General features: G+C 39.6%; 1 protein-coding gene across 1 annotated transcript; it reads right to left on the bottom strand.

Moving 5' to 3' along the window:
• Positions 1-268: 268 nt before the first annotated feature.
• On the bottom strand, positions 269-13,023 carry tomm34 (translocase of outer mitochondrial membrane 34). The gene is made up of 8 exons (XM_086293034.1): positions 12,800-13,023; positions 11,142-11,291; positions 8,176-8,275; positions 7,726-7,878; positions 6,953-7,125; positions 6,595-6,742; positions 5,305-5,431; positions 269-3,548 (listed from the first exon to the last, which is right to left on the bottom strand). The coding sequence occupies exons 2-8, from the start codon at positions 11,269-11,271 to the stop codon at positions 3,447-3,449; spliced, it is 933 nt and encodes a 310-aa protein (XP_086149160.1). The 5' UTR covers positions 11,272-11,291; positions 12,800-13,023; the 3' UTR covers positions 269-3,446.
• Between the last annotated feature and the right edge of the window lie 3,531 nt (positions 13,024-16,554).

Here is a 16,554-nt window from a genome sequence, read left to right as displayed (position 1 = left end):
GTCTGTCTTCTGAATTCAAACTGGGAGCTGGTTCCACAAAAGAGGTGCCTTAAAGCTTTATGCGCTGTCTCCCATTTTGCGTCTGAAAGCTCTAGGAACCACATGTAAGCCACCAGTCTGAGAGCGAAGTGTTTGGTCAGGATAATATGGTACTATGAGGTCTTTAAGATGGGATGGGGCCTTATTATTCAAGATTTTGTAGGCAAGAAAGATTTTAAGTTTAATAATTCGTGTCATATTGAAAAAAGATTGCACAAAGCCATCCAGATTTTAAAAAAATTATTTCTTCTTGCTGTTTATGTTACATAGACACAAGCAAATCCATGTGTAGTTGTGTATAAATCAATGAGACGATCAAATCCTACAGTAAGTATGACGCTGTATGCAGCACCTGGTCAGCTTAGCAAATTGGGGGAAACTGTAAACCTGTGTCACTTGTGTCATTTGTCTTTTTTAGAAGCAGCAACACCAACACATATACAAAATAAGGTATCTTAGCACTTAAAGGGGTAAGCTAATAACTACCAAGCTAGTAGGGGTGTAGTTAGTTTGTCTTACTTTCATCTGATGCTCTGCCAAGTGATCAAGTGCTGTCATATTTTATTTTAAAGACTAAAAGAAGGTAGAGCATGCTCAATCTTTTTTTCCCCTCAAATTTATTTGCAGTTAAAACAGAAGCAAGTGACAAAACTAAAATAACAAACTGCAAAAACAACAGTGAGATAAAACAAAGGATCAAGCATAGATGTGCTTCAAAGTTTCCCTGAATGAATAACTTGATATACATGTGGAGGTGCTGTCACTGAAACAAAAAACATGATTTTAGCTTCAGCAGATGAAAGATGGACACAGGCACTTTAGTCAGGATGGAGATGCTAAGCTACAGCAAGTTAATAAGAAATTTTACTCTATCTACAATGAAATAGAAAGTTCACAGAATGAGGCAATACTTTGTACATAAGGACCCGTGTGAGGACACTACTACTTGGTTCACATACTGCATATGTCAAGAGAAGGGGAACAAGTCGACGTTCCGAAGCTAAAGTACCAAGCCAACCTCTCTCACTTGGGACAGAGAGAAATGAAATGAAGCAAAGTAGTAAGAATGTGGTGTCCAATAGGTGACAGAGATAATATATGCAGATAACCAGAGAAGGACTCCGCTCTTAGTTATAATTTGAACCATAAACAGACTGCACAAGTCTTACAACCTGGAAATGAGTTGGTATGTTTTATTTCCACTTCACTTGCCTTAAAGTCAGTGCATTTTTTGTTTGTTTTTTTAAATGTATTATCTTATTTATTCTTTTTTAGATGTTCAAAAAAGGTCTGCGGTTAACAGATTTTCATACTTTGTTCAGTTAAGCTTTTCTTGAGTCGTCACCATCGAAGCCTTCATGGTTTCAAAAATCCAGTAAGACTCGTCCATCAAACAGCCCGTTCAACAAGTCTTTCATTGGCTTGTAAAAAATGTGCAAGGAGGTGACGGCCACCTGAGAATTTCTACGCTCTCGCATGCCCCATAACAGCCTAGTGGTGTGACGTTAAAGTTAGAAGCAACCTTGGTGAGGTTTGTTTATAGCAAGCGAGTCAAACATGGGTCCAACACACCCATTACATGTCAGGTGACAGTTCGATCAATAACAACTACATTTTTATCAATAAAACGTACTGCTGAGATACCAGCATGGATCAAAAGCAGTGAACTAAAATACTATCGTTAAAACTGATGGCTCATTAAAACAGTGGAACATTTACAGACTTCACATCTTTAGCAGGTCAGCTAATGTAATTTATCAGTGGCTCTCGACCACTGCAGGTCAAATTGCGCCATATGTGGCCCTTTAACTACAATGAGTTGAACACCCTTGGTTTGTGTCCTAACATTAACATTTTACAGCTCGCAACTGCTTATTCTTAAAGCACAAACATATCATGAATTTTTAAAGATCATCATTCTGTACAAAACGTACAGGTATTACAAAATTTTACTCCCCACTGAGCCTACTTCCTGGGAAAGTCTGAATCACGTTTTGGCTGAAGGAACCGGGGCAGTACGAACTTCTGGGCTGGCCTACAAAAACAAAAAGGCAATTCTTTTGTTGACATCAAAATCTGCAGCATCACTACACCTTCCTACATCGGAGTAATTAAGAAGAAATGCCAAAGAAACGTTTTCCTTTATTCCAGGAAATTAAATCCAAAGCATACATACTGTAGTGATATGCTGCAAAAGGCTTGCTACTTGAACTCTCACACAAACAGCTCTGCAGGCATATGACTGCCTCACAAGTTAACTAGATCAGACTCTACTGAGGAAATCTATGCAAGCTATCCTATATGGCATGGACATTATAAATATCAAAGGACCTAGAAACAGAAACATGTACTCCAAACATGGGATAAATAAGTACACTACCTGAGAGTAAAAACATCTGAATTGGCTGTTACCTTGAAACTTAACGTCTATGATCACCAGTGTTTACAGAAGCTTTGTGATTTAACTCTAAAGTGGGCTTCTCAACAGCAACTGATTTCTAAGGAAAAACTCTTTCAGTTTCTGTCAAAACTTTTGGGATTCATCAAACTTTAAGATAATATTTTATCCATGGTTACCTAAAAGACCTCAGCCTGCTAATATGAAGGCATTTTTTTGCCTTCCTCATGCCATTTATGGCCATGTAGTGGTACCATGACACTCAAGCTCCGATAGTAAGCGCCAACCCTACCCACAGAGCCACCCTCTTTGCTATTCCTGTAGTCTCTCAGATTTCTATGTCATGTCTGATTCAACTTGGCTTATTTTTTGGAGAATTCAGCTGCATCTCAGATTTTGCATCAGCAAAGTAAACTTGTTGACTGACCTGTTTCACAGGGTTTGAATATGATCATAGTTTTTTGTCTTGGAAAAGTCCTTAGGTGCATACCCTTGAGGTAAATTTATTTGTCAAAACATACATTAACATCAAATTTAAGTTCTGGCACCCAGCAGGAGCGTCACGTTAGCTGACTGCCTGCTCAAGTTTTACAAATGACGATGGTAAACGTTTATTCTCAGAACCAGGTTGAGGTGTGTGAGTAAAATAAATAACCATAAATACTGGATGATTGGAAACTGACAAGCTAAAAGTGGTAAAAGAAATATTTCCAAGGCTGCTTCATTCCTATTCCAACATCATTTCTAAGTATCCAGAGCTGATGTGGTTTTCTACAAGCACCTTGAGACCAACTTCATGTCTGTTCAAGTGAGAGTAAACACATCAAACAGGAATTCAGTGAAGGAGTTTTGGGAAACACGGGCCTGGTCTTGGACTCACAGACAGTAGAATCATGTCACTGTTCTGCTATTTTCCACCAACTGATTCTTATAAAAAAAGATGACTTTGGCTTCTTGCACTCAGAGCAGTGACACATCCTTACTGCTGCCTCTAGTCCCTGACCTGTCCTCATTTCTTCTTCTGCACTTCCTGCAGGAGCTTCAAGGCGGCCGAGTTCTTTGGTTCCACTTTCAGCAGAGTGTTCAGATCGTCCACGCAGGCTCTGACGTCCTGCAGGGGAGAAGGCAAAAAGTTTCAGAGATTAAAAATGAAACAATGCTGACAAGGTCAGAGGAACTGAAAGTAAAAACACCTCAGTAGAACAGAGTCAGTGACCAATATCTGCATAAAAACAATCAACACAGTTCAGAACAATGCAATTTAATCCACAGTTGACGTATGTGCTTTCTCACAAGGTGAACTTGAACATTTTTAAAAACAAACCAGCTTGGAACTAACAAGTAAATAATAATGTCTCTTGCCCGCTGCCTTATAGTTTGCATATATTTTGCTATTTAGTTTTAAATTTTCATTCATCTGAGAAAACAACTCAATCAGTTTACTTTGAGAAGATCCCCTTGCCATTATTTTGATAGGACCTGAGCATCAACTGAACTTTCTGTTTCATGTTTCCCTGTGAACAGTCTGATCAGATTGCTGTTGTTGTGGCAGTCTCGACTGTCATCCTGTGACGGGTCAGGGTCTGATTCCACCACGTTGGACTGCATCAGGCAACAGTAGTCCTTGTTCTGTTCTGGACATCTATTTGGAAGTCTTGAGGCTCACAGACCAGATTCAGAGCAGAACAAGGACGACTGCCTTTGGGTTCAGTCAAAGACAGTAGAGGATGAGGAAGAAGTTGATAACTATCCCATTACTTTTTGTCACAAAGCATATGTGCTTTATTATTTATTTATATATTCACAAATTCAATCTATTTCTATGGGAAACACTAAACATGGGTAAACAAGTGACACTAATCACATAATGAAGGCTCTCTTGTGTTTAAATACACCTCTGTTTAGCTACCATTTAATATTAAAACGGGATTACAGTCACACTTATGACTGTAAGTGTGACTGTAATCCCACATGACAAAATAAATGTTCAAACTGATTTTTTTCTAAATTCCATCTCAAAGTAGATCAAGATACAAAACGTCACCCAGCAAAAAAACTAGTCATTTCCTTTAGTACTTTGTGACAAGGAAAAAAAATGCCCTCCAAAACGATGAAAAAACGAGTTCCTCTCTGCACAACCAGCTGAATGATTTAAAGCCCACAACTAAGACAGGAACAGCTGGTACTAGGTGGTTAGCATTGACTGAGCTTTAAAAAAAAAAAAAGAGTGAACGAGTGACTAGTGCCCTAGTCTGGGTAACCGGTAGACAATGCCTTCTTGTTTCTTCTCTATCTGAAATAACTACTATTTTTATTCACGTCTTTAGGTGACCTGATCTTGAACCCAGCTGAGATAGTGCTAGCTATGATCAATGATGTAGTATTGAGATTCACAATCACAGGAAAAGAAGAACATGAATAAAGAAAATACATGATAAATCTTTGTTTATTTTGCACCCCCGCCCCCTCTTTTTGTTTTCTTGCGCTGGCAGGTTATCTGTTACTCAAGGCAATGGAAGAGGAGACACTGATAATTGGATGTCTAGATAAAAATCACGTTGAACAATATGAGGTGGAAATGAAGAATCGACTCTCTTCGTGTCTTTTTGACAACTCAAACCTCCAAACACTGACTTGAGCTTTTCACTGCATGTAGCTGTGAGTGCCGAGCTTACTGTCTCCCCTGTGTGTTTTGACTACTAATGAGGAGAGACTGTCAGGGGAAACGCTGGTAATTATCAAGGCAGGAAATGCTTTTTATTTTGTCGCTTAGCTTGAAAACCTGCAGACACTTTTGAAACTAACGTCTGATTGCGCTGTGTGGGAATCAGAAGCTGGAGCGCGGTGATGAAGACTCGTGCTCTTACCTTGAGTTCCTTGTGAGCCTGAGCCCTCCTGTAGAGAGCCTTGACATTGTTGCTGTCAATCACCAGCGCCTCGTCACAGTCTCTGATGGCGTCTCTGTACTGCTTCACTGACAGGTAGCACAGCGCCCTAATCACACAACACACAGTAAACCACATTTAAAACATCTGGGCGCATCTTTATTTATTTGAAGGTCCAGTCAAACAATAATGTTGCCATGATGTATTAATTATCAATCTAAAATGCTTCACTACATGTATAACACTCTGTGATCAGAGCACTCCAAAATGGATGAATCTGAATTTGTATTTATTTTCAGGTTCTTCAAGATTATTCATTTTTTTGTCTAAGCTTTTATTTGAGTGACACACCTAAAACTTTACCTTTAAATGCTTTCTAGCCTCTTCATTTGTTCATTTGTTACTGAAATATTTTTAAATGTGAACTCCATTTCAACGAACTCTAATATCCAGCTAAAGTGTTTTTTGTTTACTTTTTAATTTATATTTATCTTAGTCCAGGGCCATCATGTGATTCAGACTGATTCTTTACCATTCATTGTCAGAAATCCACATTAAGGATCCTCCAAAGAAAATATAACAAGCTAAGGGGCCGAATTCATGTCACAGTGCGGCAGAGAAATAGAGTCCCGGCATTTCTTTAATATTTTTTTTTGTGTTTGTTATTGTTTTCTAGTGCTACTGTGTTATGTTTACTCATGTCAAAAAGTCAGGAAAGACTTAAGTGTAAAGTAATATCTGTGTACTGAGCTAATGATTTTAGCATTTTTGTCCAGTCACGCAGAAAAACATGACTCATCTACTGTGCAACAGCAGTTAGTCCATATAAGCTACAGCTTGCAAATTTCCATCAGCCACTAAAAAACAGGCTTAATAGGCAATGGGCATTACACAGAAACTGCCCAACATAGTACAAATGCCTCCTGATTAAATAAAGCAACTGAATATTAAAGCAGAGAAAAGTTATCAAAACAAAAATCTTAAAATGTATATTATGAATACCATGTCATCTTTAAAGTTTTCATAGGTATGCAAATCCCTTTAACACAGTTTCAACGATATTGAAATCATCCACCTTTGTGAACATATTACTATTCTTATATAGTCAGGTTTTTTATAACTGCCAAAGCTATATTTAGCTAAATCTGTAGGAGTCTTTATTTTATAAACAAACAAAAACAGGACCAAATAATATATGATGGTTGATATATTCGTTGGAGCAATATTAAATACAACACTGCAGAGACACAGATGTTGATGATCAAGGCTCACCGGTTGGTGTAGGTGGTGACTTCTGTAGGGTTGTGTTTGAGGCTCTGGCTGTACTTCTCTATGGCCTTCTTGTGCTCTCCTTTCTTCACCAGGGCATTGCCTTCTTCTTTTAAGGCCTGAGCTTTCTTTATCTCTTTATCACTGGGAGCTGAGGAGAAGGTAAGGAAAAGGTGGGGGGCATAAAAAAGAGAGTTTGAATATGATAATGCTGCTCCGTCTCTAAGTAACTTTTAAAAAAATCCAATGAATGGTTATGTTTTCATGAAGCTGGTCAACTCTTTGACACTAACAAGGAACTCAGTCAATTCAAATCAATAACATAATTTTAAATAACATAATTTTTCATAAATCTATGTACCAGGTTTTTTTGTTTGCGTTGTGCCATTCTGCTGAGGTGTTGGACTTTGTTGGGTGACATTGCCTGCAGACTTTTGGGCAAGTTTTTCCTTCACAGACAGAGGAACTGTGGGAATGGGAGGAAGCTTTTCTCTCCATGACGGACCGTCTGTCTCTGTGAGTGCCTTTGTCATCCTGAGAAACAGTACAACAGTGACAAGAATGTGAACAGAGAAGAAGCTGAAAAACAAACTTTTTGTGCTTCTGCCCACAAGTTCAGGTTCTGTTCTTGAACTATGGAACCAAGGAGTCAACACTTTTACTTTTAGAGATACTGTGAAGACACTTCTGTTAATGTATTTACAAATACTCATGTGTAGGTCTAATGTCAGGTCTGTGTATTTTCATTATGGTTTCATAATCTCTTTCTTGGGGACGGGGGATTACAGAACAGTGTTTAAAACCTACAACAGACCAAGAAGATGCATAAACCATCTGTTTTTTTAAACCTCCTAAAACAGATATTTCTGTACTGATATTTCTGCAAAACTGTAAATTGTAAAGTGTAAACTGGTTAGATTTGTTTATTTCAATCTGGAAAATCAAACTCGGAAACAACTGTGATTGGTCTACTTGGCAGTAACATGCCATACAAACACAATATGTTGATATTGTTCACAGTGCGATTGGAAAGGCTCGTATTAAGGTACTGCAGCTATAGAAACTCAGAGATGGTGAATATTATATTGTAAGCTAAAATATAACCATCACTCAGCTAGCTAACAGACAACATACCTGTTGGTGCCATCGTGAGCTGCTGCTATGTTGCAGTCAATCTGTAGAGCAGTTTTGTAGTCTACGTAAGCTTGCCTATAACGCTCCAGAGCTTCGGAGGCAGCAGCACGACGAAGCAGAGACTTCACATTGAACTGGGATAACTCCAGAGACCTGAAAGAAAACATGTTAAAATCATAATTTAGATAATATTTTGATAATGAACAGGCTGAAAATGGACGTATCGTCATTAAAAATTTAACAATAAGTTTAATGGACAAAACTACAGAAGTCAATATACAGAACAGAACAAAACATTGCTTTTATTTCATGTACTTGAGCGTCTCCCTTATGTTACATTACCAAAGGTTGGATGTTCTCACACAATCAAACACCCCAAATAAGAAAATCAGGGTGTAAGATCTGAGGAAAGAAAGATGCATGAAATCCAAATTGCAACATCACACTCACATATTGCAGTCTTTCACACATTCCCCACAGTTGCCATCCTTCAGGTAGCTGGCTGCACGGTTTGAATACAAAATGGACAAATCCTCTGGATTCCTTTTACCTTAACAGGAAGAAAACGATGTGTTTAAGAGCAGATCGTCAAACAACAAATAACCCTATTAATCTGAAGACATGTGCAACTGTTAGAAAGAAAACATTCATTAAATGACCAGAAAACACAAATCACACAACACAGCATTGTAGTGTTGTCAAGCACATTGTAAAATATTTTTAAGTCTTAAGTCTCTACTTATTGCAACATGGCATCAATTCTCAAAAACTGCTTTGCTGTTCCCTGATGCTACAATAGCCATGTTAGAAACTGCGACTAGCGAGGAAGATGAGGGATTTGATACAATTTAATGTTGCACTCAATTCTTATAGCATTTTGCCTGTACTGTAATACTAAATACTAATTGCAGTACTAATTGCACTTATGTGTGCAGCTCTGCACACATAAGTGGAGGAAGCAGATAGAGAGACTACCTAGACTGAGTATATTCACTTGGGATGTCAGTGTACACACACTGATTTTCCCCAAAGAGGTTTTAGTCAGAGCCAATGGAAAGGAAGAAGAAAATAAAAGAGCACTGGTTTTACATTCATATGGGTTTCATTTTATTGTTTAAGACCTTTTTTACTAAATATCTTCTGCTGCTCCCTTATTCACAAGGGGTCACCAGAGCAGGTAGCTTTGCATATTTGTTTTGGCAGAGTTTTATGCCAAAAGCCCTTCCTAATATAAACCCACAAGCAAACTGTCTCTTGCCAGCGCAATAGCGCAAACTCTGCAGTATTGCACTATGGAGCCACTAGGACAATTTTTTGTATGTCAGTTTAAAAAAGAAGAAGAAGAAAAATGTAGGGATGGGAATTAAGAACCAGTAATAGGTTCCCAATAATTCAATTCCTTGGAATTGTTGGTCTGCTTGCCTATCGATCCTGCTTATCTGTGTGCTGGAGGAGGAAAATAGCGGTTCAGTCTACAGCATGTACTTATTTTTATTGCACAAAAGAATGAGAGTGCAAACTACATCCAACACAGAAACAACTGCATTATGTTGCTAATACAACTTTGGCCCTTTGCAAGCATACTAACACTAAGCTAGCCAAGGACCCAGAGTGATGTTAAAGCTGAGTAAATACCAACCCCTGAACTCAAACCCTGAACTTCAACAGGTAAAAAACGGATGAGCAGTCAGGCTGCAGCCTCCGTTTCTACTTCTATTTTTATGGAGAAACACAAAAGTAATGTAATGTTTCTACAGTAGAATCATAATCACTGTGAAGTAGGGCTGCCACGATTTGTCGACTAGTCACGATTACGTCGACTATCAAAATCGTCGACGACTGATTTAATAGTCGATGCGTCGTTTGAAGCTTTGTAAGATCACAAAAGACGCAGGAATAAGTGGCAGGATTTAAGAGTGTAATAACGGACTGAAACAGAAGATGGCAGCATTGCATGTACAAGGATGTCAGCTACCGTTAAACCCCGAAGAAGAAGCAGCAGCTGTGTCCCAGAATTCATAGCGCGGCCCAGCGCAGTTTCCAACAATGGCGGCAGCTAGTTAGTTTTAATGTTACTCTTATTATTCTTTCTGGGTCACAAAATAAACGTTTAACATATTTTCAGGCGAGAATGTAGCTGTGTAAACCTCAAATATCTGCTCAGTTTATCAGGACACCACATATTTTCAAAAGCGCTCCGACGTTTTCGGAGACATCTGTTACCCACTAGCTCGTTAGCGAGCCGGGGGCTAGGCTCACTAGCGCCGTGAGAACACCGGACTCCCCGCAAATCGTTTTCAAACCCACCGCCGTCTTTCGCTACTCAGGTTAAATATATATGAGTCACTTAGATAACTTAAAATGTTATTGTTTGGCTTTTTTTTTTTTAGTATTTTATTTGTTCCTGAGTAAATCAGTTTGTCTGAGATTAAAGTTATAGTTTTTACACAGCTGAATAAACGTCAAGCAGACAACTGATTATCAGAAGTGTGAGATGCTCCAGAATATACTCCAGTGTCCTGTTATATTTTAGATAGCAAGGAGTTTATTAAACTTCACCGAAACAATCTGCAAATTTCATTAAAATTTAATAAACTATCATCTTGTCTTTATTTTTAGTTAGCACAGACCGTAAACACTTAAAGCTGTAAGCTAATGATAGTTATATAAGAGCAGATGCTGCTGGTGCAATAAGCTGTAGTTTTACGTCCAATGGATGATGATCTGATTAGTCGACTAATCGCAAAAATAATCGGTGACTAGTCGACTATCAAAATAATCGTTTGTGGCAGCCCTACTGTGAAGTCTTCTTGTGCTAGTTTTCATCTTTGCCTTGTGTTCATAACTGAATACTAAGAGAAAGACTGTATGTGTGTCAGCATTAGGATTGGGGTTTTTGTTGAGGAACAGGAATGTGCCAGTAGGTTTATACTGTTAACTGGTAACTATCAGGTCATTTTACAGTAGTGAAATGTTAAAGTAATGAAGGTTATGAGCAAAGAATACTTCACTACTTCCTCTTGGGAGTAGTGAAGTACTACATTACAAAGTACTGCATTTCTTTTAAGAAAAGTGTTCTGTGTAATATATCTTTTGAGTAACAACCTCAATACTGATCAACAAAGAGGGGAAATACCTCCAGCATGCACACACATTTGACCACCACATGCAATTAATCTGCATGAATTTAATGTTTTTGGATATGCTGCTTAATGATGGTGGTGAGTCTCAAAGGAGCCAGTGAGAACCGAATGAGAAGACAACATGAACCTCTAATGGAATTGGAACCACTAAATTGATCAATTTCCATCCCTAGGAAAATGCAGATTTATATCAAATAAGGTCACAGGAACATAAAACATACTTCACACTCATTTCTCGGTGAAGTGTATGCACGCTCAGGTTATAATACTTACTGTTCTTCTCCAGCGCTTTGATTGCCTGGCTGTAGAGATTTGTGGCCTCGCCATATTGGCCTGTCTTGAAACATTCATTGCCAGCTTGTTTCAGCTCAGCCCAGGACTTGGACTTCTGTTTTGGTGGCATGTCTTCTTGCTGGCTCCTACCTAGAATGATACAGTAATGGTTGGTTTATATGTGGATTAAAACATCAGACAATTCAAATGTAACTGAAATGACTCATCAATAAAATACTGGATTTCTATTCATACAAAGGAATAATGTGGACCTCGCCACCTCTGTGTGGTGGCTGAATGAGGCACGTGTTTCTACAACAATTTTGTAAAGAAAGAAATTGATATATTAGTTGTTACACACAGCTTTGTTTATGTGTCAGTCAAGAGAAGCTTGTATCTATATTTTTTGTCAAAGATGCTTCTTCATTGTTTTTTTATTTTTATTTTGTTACTGTATTCACCAGTGTTGGTCTGAAACGGACAATTAACCTGAAAAATGTGTGAAATTATTTTGACAATTAGTTCATCATTTTTTAAGTAAAACTAGAGGGAAAAAAATACTTTTTTAGAGATTTTAGTTTCTCAAAGAGGATTTTCTCCATTCAAAACTAGACAATTGTCTTCGGCTTTTGTTTTGTGCTGTAGAGAAACTGAAACAAAATGTCACAACAAGCCATATACTGAAAGTAATCACTACTTATAAGGTATATATTTTATCATCACTTCAATATAAAAAATTGTACCATAAGCACACCATGAGACTGCCTGATTAACACTAAATCACAAGAGTAATTTTAATTACCAACACTATATAGTCACATTCAGATGCAGGCAATTTTAGATTGACTAACAAGAATATATATCAAATAGCTTTGCTTAGTGCACAGAGGCTTATTTTTGTTTGAGGCCACTGGCAGGGCTGTAAATTAAAGAATTTTCCAAATCTGGAATTAATATAAAATATCTTGTCTAATCTTAAAAAAAAATTTCAATTAGTTACACTGTACAACAATTAAACAATTAAGTTGAAGTCATTTTTTTCTTGCAGTGGTGCTTTATGTTCTCTTCCACATGCCTTTACTTTTTAACCAATTAATTAATTAACATGGTGTCCACAAAAATGTATAGAGTGAAATCCTGCACCCAGCTCTGACATATAACATATGTCATATGACATATAACCACAAACCAATAAAAATACTTTCCACTTTCAGCTTCTGTAGCCTTACTACAACAACAATAATAATAATAATAATAATAATAATAATAATACTGAAATTTGATGGCAGCTAATAGTTTGCACTCACATATACCACAGGCTTAACTTAAATCAGTTAAACCTCAGGTTAAAAACCCCACACCAAATTAACAAACCTGCTCATCTAACTGTAAGCTAATCTGGTACCTAGCCGCTAACAGTTACACAGTCATATTCTGTTCATGACATTTTCTCCAAACCATTACTTAAATCCTACTTTCAAAAAGAGCCACAACTGAATCTTGTTTCCTCGAGATTTTGCTTAAAAACGCGTCTTACTCCCACTCTTTCTATGCGTTAACTCGCTAGCTAAGTAATGCTAACTCGTGTGGGTTTTGAATGGTGTTTTATGGCAGCTAACATAGCGTAGCATAGCTTTGCTACTATTAGCATGTCTTACCGGCTGCTCAGTCTGAGAGATCACAACGAGGAAGTTCCCCTCTTCACAAACTATCTGTTGCCCTTATGAACGTTGCTAATAATGGCATTACTCAGTGCATGTATGTTGTCCCGGTGGCTGAGACCCACACTCTGCCTGGGTAGAGTTTAGTACAGGGGGAGGTATATGGAACTTGCCGGCAGTCTCTAGTAACTTCTCAGTTTGCGATATCGGTTTCGCTTCGTTTTAACGTTGTGTTCAAGTACTGTGGTCAGTGTAGGACTTTCACCTGCATGGCGCGCCCTCTGGTGACCATCTGATCAAAGTGTGTTCAGAGACCAGAAACCACAAATGACTCACTGGTTGAGTTTTCAGCAGTAATCGCCACAATAATTTTAACTTTATAAGATAATACATGCAGATTTTTTTATATATGCTTCAGCTTTTGATCGCGAAGCTATAATAAAGCGCAGCTCGTTTTACTTTCGTGGTGAAAAGTCCTTTGCACTATCCTTTCTGTATCTTGAACGCCTCATGAGATAGGGAGAAGCAGTTGTTCGGTTTCTATTTAGAGAGCAAATTGTGTTTCGACATAAATCTCGCGATGGTACATCGTGTCCTATTTAAATCTAAATGTATTTATTTATTTTTATTTTTGGAATCTAGTTTGACGAGTACAATTTAAATGTACAAACATGAGTTCCTATTAGAGTTAGAAACCTTGTAAACGGAGTTGAGAAAATATATGCAAAAGAAGTACTTATAGTCTGAGACTCAGGCAAAATGTAAAAAAGAATTTTAAAAAAATTGCTCAGTTTTGAATGTTTACAGTGTGCCTTTGATGTTTGGGCCGGTTGGGGTCTCTGTGTGCATGTTTTCTTTGTGCTCAGGATCTTGATCCTAATTCTAGCCAATATAGAAACCATCTAATAGATTACATCAGTCTCAAGACAGCCTCTGCCACCACATTAGATCAATCCCTCTGGGCTCCTTTGATCGGCTCCATCACCTAGCGGGGGTGGGGGGTCGTGGTTTGGTCCCGCTTTCGCCATTGTGGTTGATGTGGAGGTTGGGACGGGCTTAGGGCGTCTGGAGAATCCCTAGGGACGTTATCCCTGGAGGGCTTAACCCAGGGGTTGTAGTCATAACCTGGTTAGTGGCTCTGGTTGCTCTTAGAGGGTGTTCTAAGAGCGATCGTGGCTCAAGAGTTGTTGAGTTGTTGTACAAGTTCGCCTTGTAATCGGAAGGTTGCCGGTTCGAGCCCCAGCTCGGACAGTCTCAGTCGTTGTGTCCTTGGGCAAGACACTTCACCCGTTGCCTACTGGTGGTGGTCAGAGGGCCCGGTGGCGCCAGTGTCCTCTGTCAGTGCGCCCCAGGGTGGCTGTGGCTACAACATAGCTTGCCATCACCAGTGTGGCAGGCTTGGGGTTCGGGGGTGCTTCGCCTCCGTGCTAGGGCTCTGGCTGGGCCTTGGGTATAGAGTTTGTTTGGGGAGTGTGATTGTGTGTACAGTGTCCATGTATGTCTATCCCTACGTTGGGTTAGTGCTGAGTATTTGTATATGTGTGCATGAGGGTGGGAATGCATGTTTGTGTCTGTGCCTGTTTGTCCGTGTCTATATATGTCAGGTCGGGTCTTACACTCCACCTCTCTGGGAACTCCCAGGCCCTCCAAAGGCCTATATCCCCTGTGAGTGACAGTTGTAGTGTGTAAGAACACTCAGGTCTCTCTTGAAAAATACAAATTATTAGTATGACAGAAAGGCCAGAAGCATTATTAATAAAAACAAAAATGTTAACCATCTTCCAATAAACATTTTATTTGTATAGTCATAAAAAATGTACAAAATCTACAGTGCAAATAAAACACATGAGTATAGGCCAGTTTACTTCTCAACCACAGGGAGGCACTTTAACACCTTCTCATCAACAGGCCAGAGGAATTTATGCAAACACAAGGAAATCTTACTGTGTCGTACCATTCGTAAACACTATGAAGAGCTCCAGTTCATTTAGCAGATGCAAATCTGACAGGCAAGCGTTTGAAAATATTACTGTTCTGCTGTGATTGCCATGTGCTTGCTTGTAGCTTCCTTCAGGAGCAGGAATAAGCTTGCAGGAACACTAACCAATACATATTTTAAGAGTAGTTAATAAAGCTCAGAGTCTGAGATAAAACACACAGTGAGAATACAGGTGTCTGTTTTTCAGTTTGCTGTTTGTACAACAGGTTTAGCTACATTCTTAATAATATGTAAACATTCATTTTCACATGAGCATCAGCTGAGCGTTTGTACCTAAAGTGGCCGTAACAGCTTAAAATATGTAGTAGTGTCAGCTTTTGTGTCAGAATACATGGTGACAGTGAATGCGGCAGTTATATGAAACATCAGTGCAGCACTTTCTGTCCAGAAGCACAAACTTGTTTTTTCTTCTGAAAATCAGCGAATGAAAGAAAGGAAAAATACATCAATCAATCAATCAATCAATCTTTATTTATAAAGCACTTTTCATACAGAGAAAATGTAGCACAAAGTGCTTTACATAGTTAAAAGCAGCCCACCCCACCCTCCAACTCACTCCCCACACTCTCAATACACATATATCCCCCCACCCACACACACATACACACACGCGCACACTTAAAGAGTAAAAATAGAAAACTATTATCTCTTATCCCACAAAGGTTGCTTTTTAAAGCAACCTCAAAAGTTTATATATAAACACCCAGCGCGCCCCTGCGGGCGGTTTATCCTTCAAGCTCGGGTCCTCTACCAGAGGCCTGGGAGCTTGAGGGTCCTGCGCAGTATCTTAGCTGTTCCCAGGACTGCGCTCTTCTGGACAGAGATCTCCGATGTTATTCCCGGGATCTGCTGGAGCCACTCGCCTAGCTTGGGAGTCACCGCACCTAGTGCTCCGATTACCACGGGGACCACCGTTACCTTCACCCTCCACATCCTCTCGAGCTCTTCTCTGAGCCCTTGGTATTTCTCCAGCTTCTCGTGTTCCTTCTTCCTGATATTGCTGTCATTTGGAACCGCTACATCGATCACTACGGCCGTCTTCTTCTGTCTGTCTACCACCACTATGTCCGGTTGGTTAGCCACCACCATTTTGTCCGTCTGTATCTGGAAGTCCCACAGGATCTTAGCTCGGTCATTCTCCACCACCCTTGGGGGCATCTCCCATTTTGACCTCGGGACTTCTAGGTTATACTCGGCACAGATGTTCCTGTACACTATGCCGGCCACTTGGTTATGGCGTTCCATGTATGCCTTGCCTGCTAGCATCTTGCACCCTGCTGTTATGTGCTGGATTGTCTCTGGGGCATCTTTACACAGCCTGCACCTGGGGTCTTGCCTGGTGTGATAGACCCCAGCCTCTATGGATCTTGTACTCAGAGCTTGTTCTTGTGCTGCCATGATTAGTGCCTCTGTGCTGTCTTTCAGTCCAGCTTTGTCCAGCCACTGGTAGGATTTCTGGATATCAGCCACCTCCTCTATCTGCCGGTGGTACATACCGTGCAGGGGCCTGTCCTTCCATGATGGTTCCTCGTCTCCCTCCTCTTTCTTGGGTTTCTGCTGCCTGAGGTATTCACTGAGCATTCGGTCAGTTGGGGCCATCTTCCCAATGTATTCTTGGATGTTCCTTGTCTCATCCTGGACTGTGGTGCTGACACTCACCAGTCCCCGGCCCCCTTCCTTCCGCTTAGCGTACAGCCTCAGGGTGCTGGACTTGGGGTGAAACCCTCCATGCATGGTAAGGAGCTTTCTTGTC

This window comes from Aulonocara sp. 'chitande type north' Nkhata Bay, linkage group LG5 (genome assembly GCF_057382095.1).
Source record: "Aulonocara sp. 'chitande type north' Nkhata Bay isolate Kocher_YH1m ecotype deep benthic linkage group LG5, A_spYH_male_GT1.1, whole genome shotgun sequence".
In the NCBI taxonomy this organism is placed as follows: Eukaryota; Metazoa; Chordata; class Actinopteri; order Cichliformes; family Cichlidae; genus Aulonocara; species Aulonocara sp. 'chitande type north' Nkhata Bay.
The sequence above is the reverse complement of the archived record's forward strand: the minus strand, read 5'-3'. Positions and strand labels throughout refer to the sequence as shown.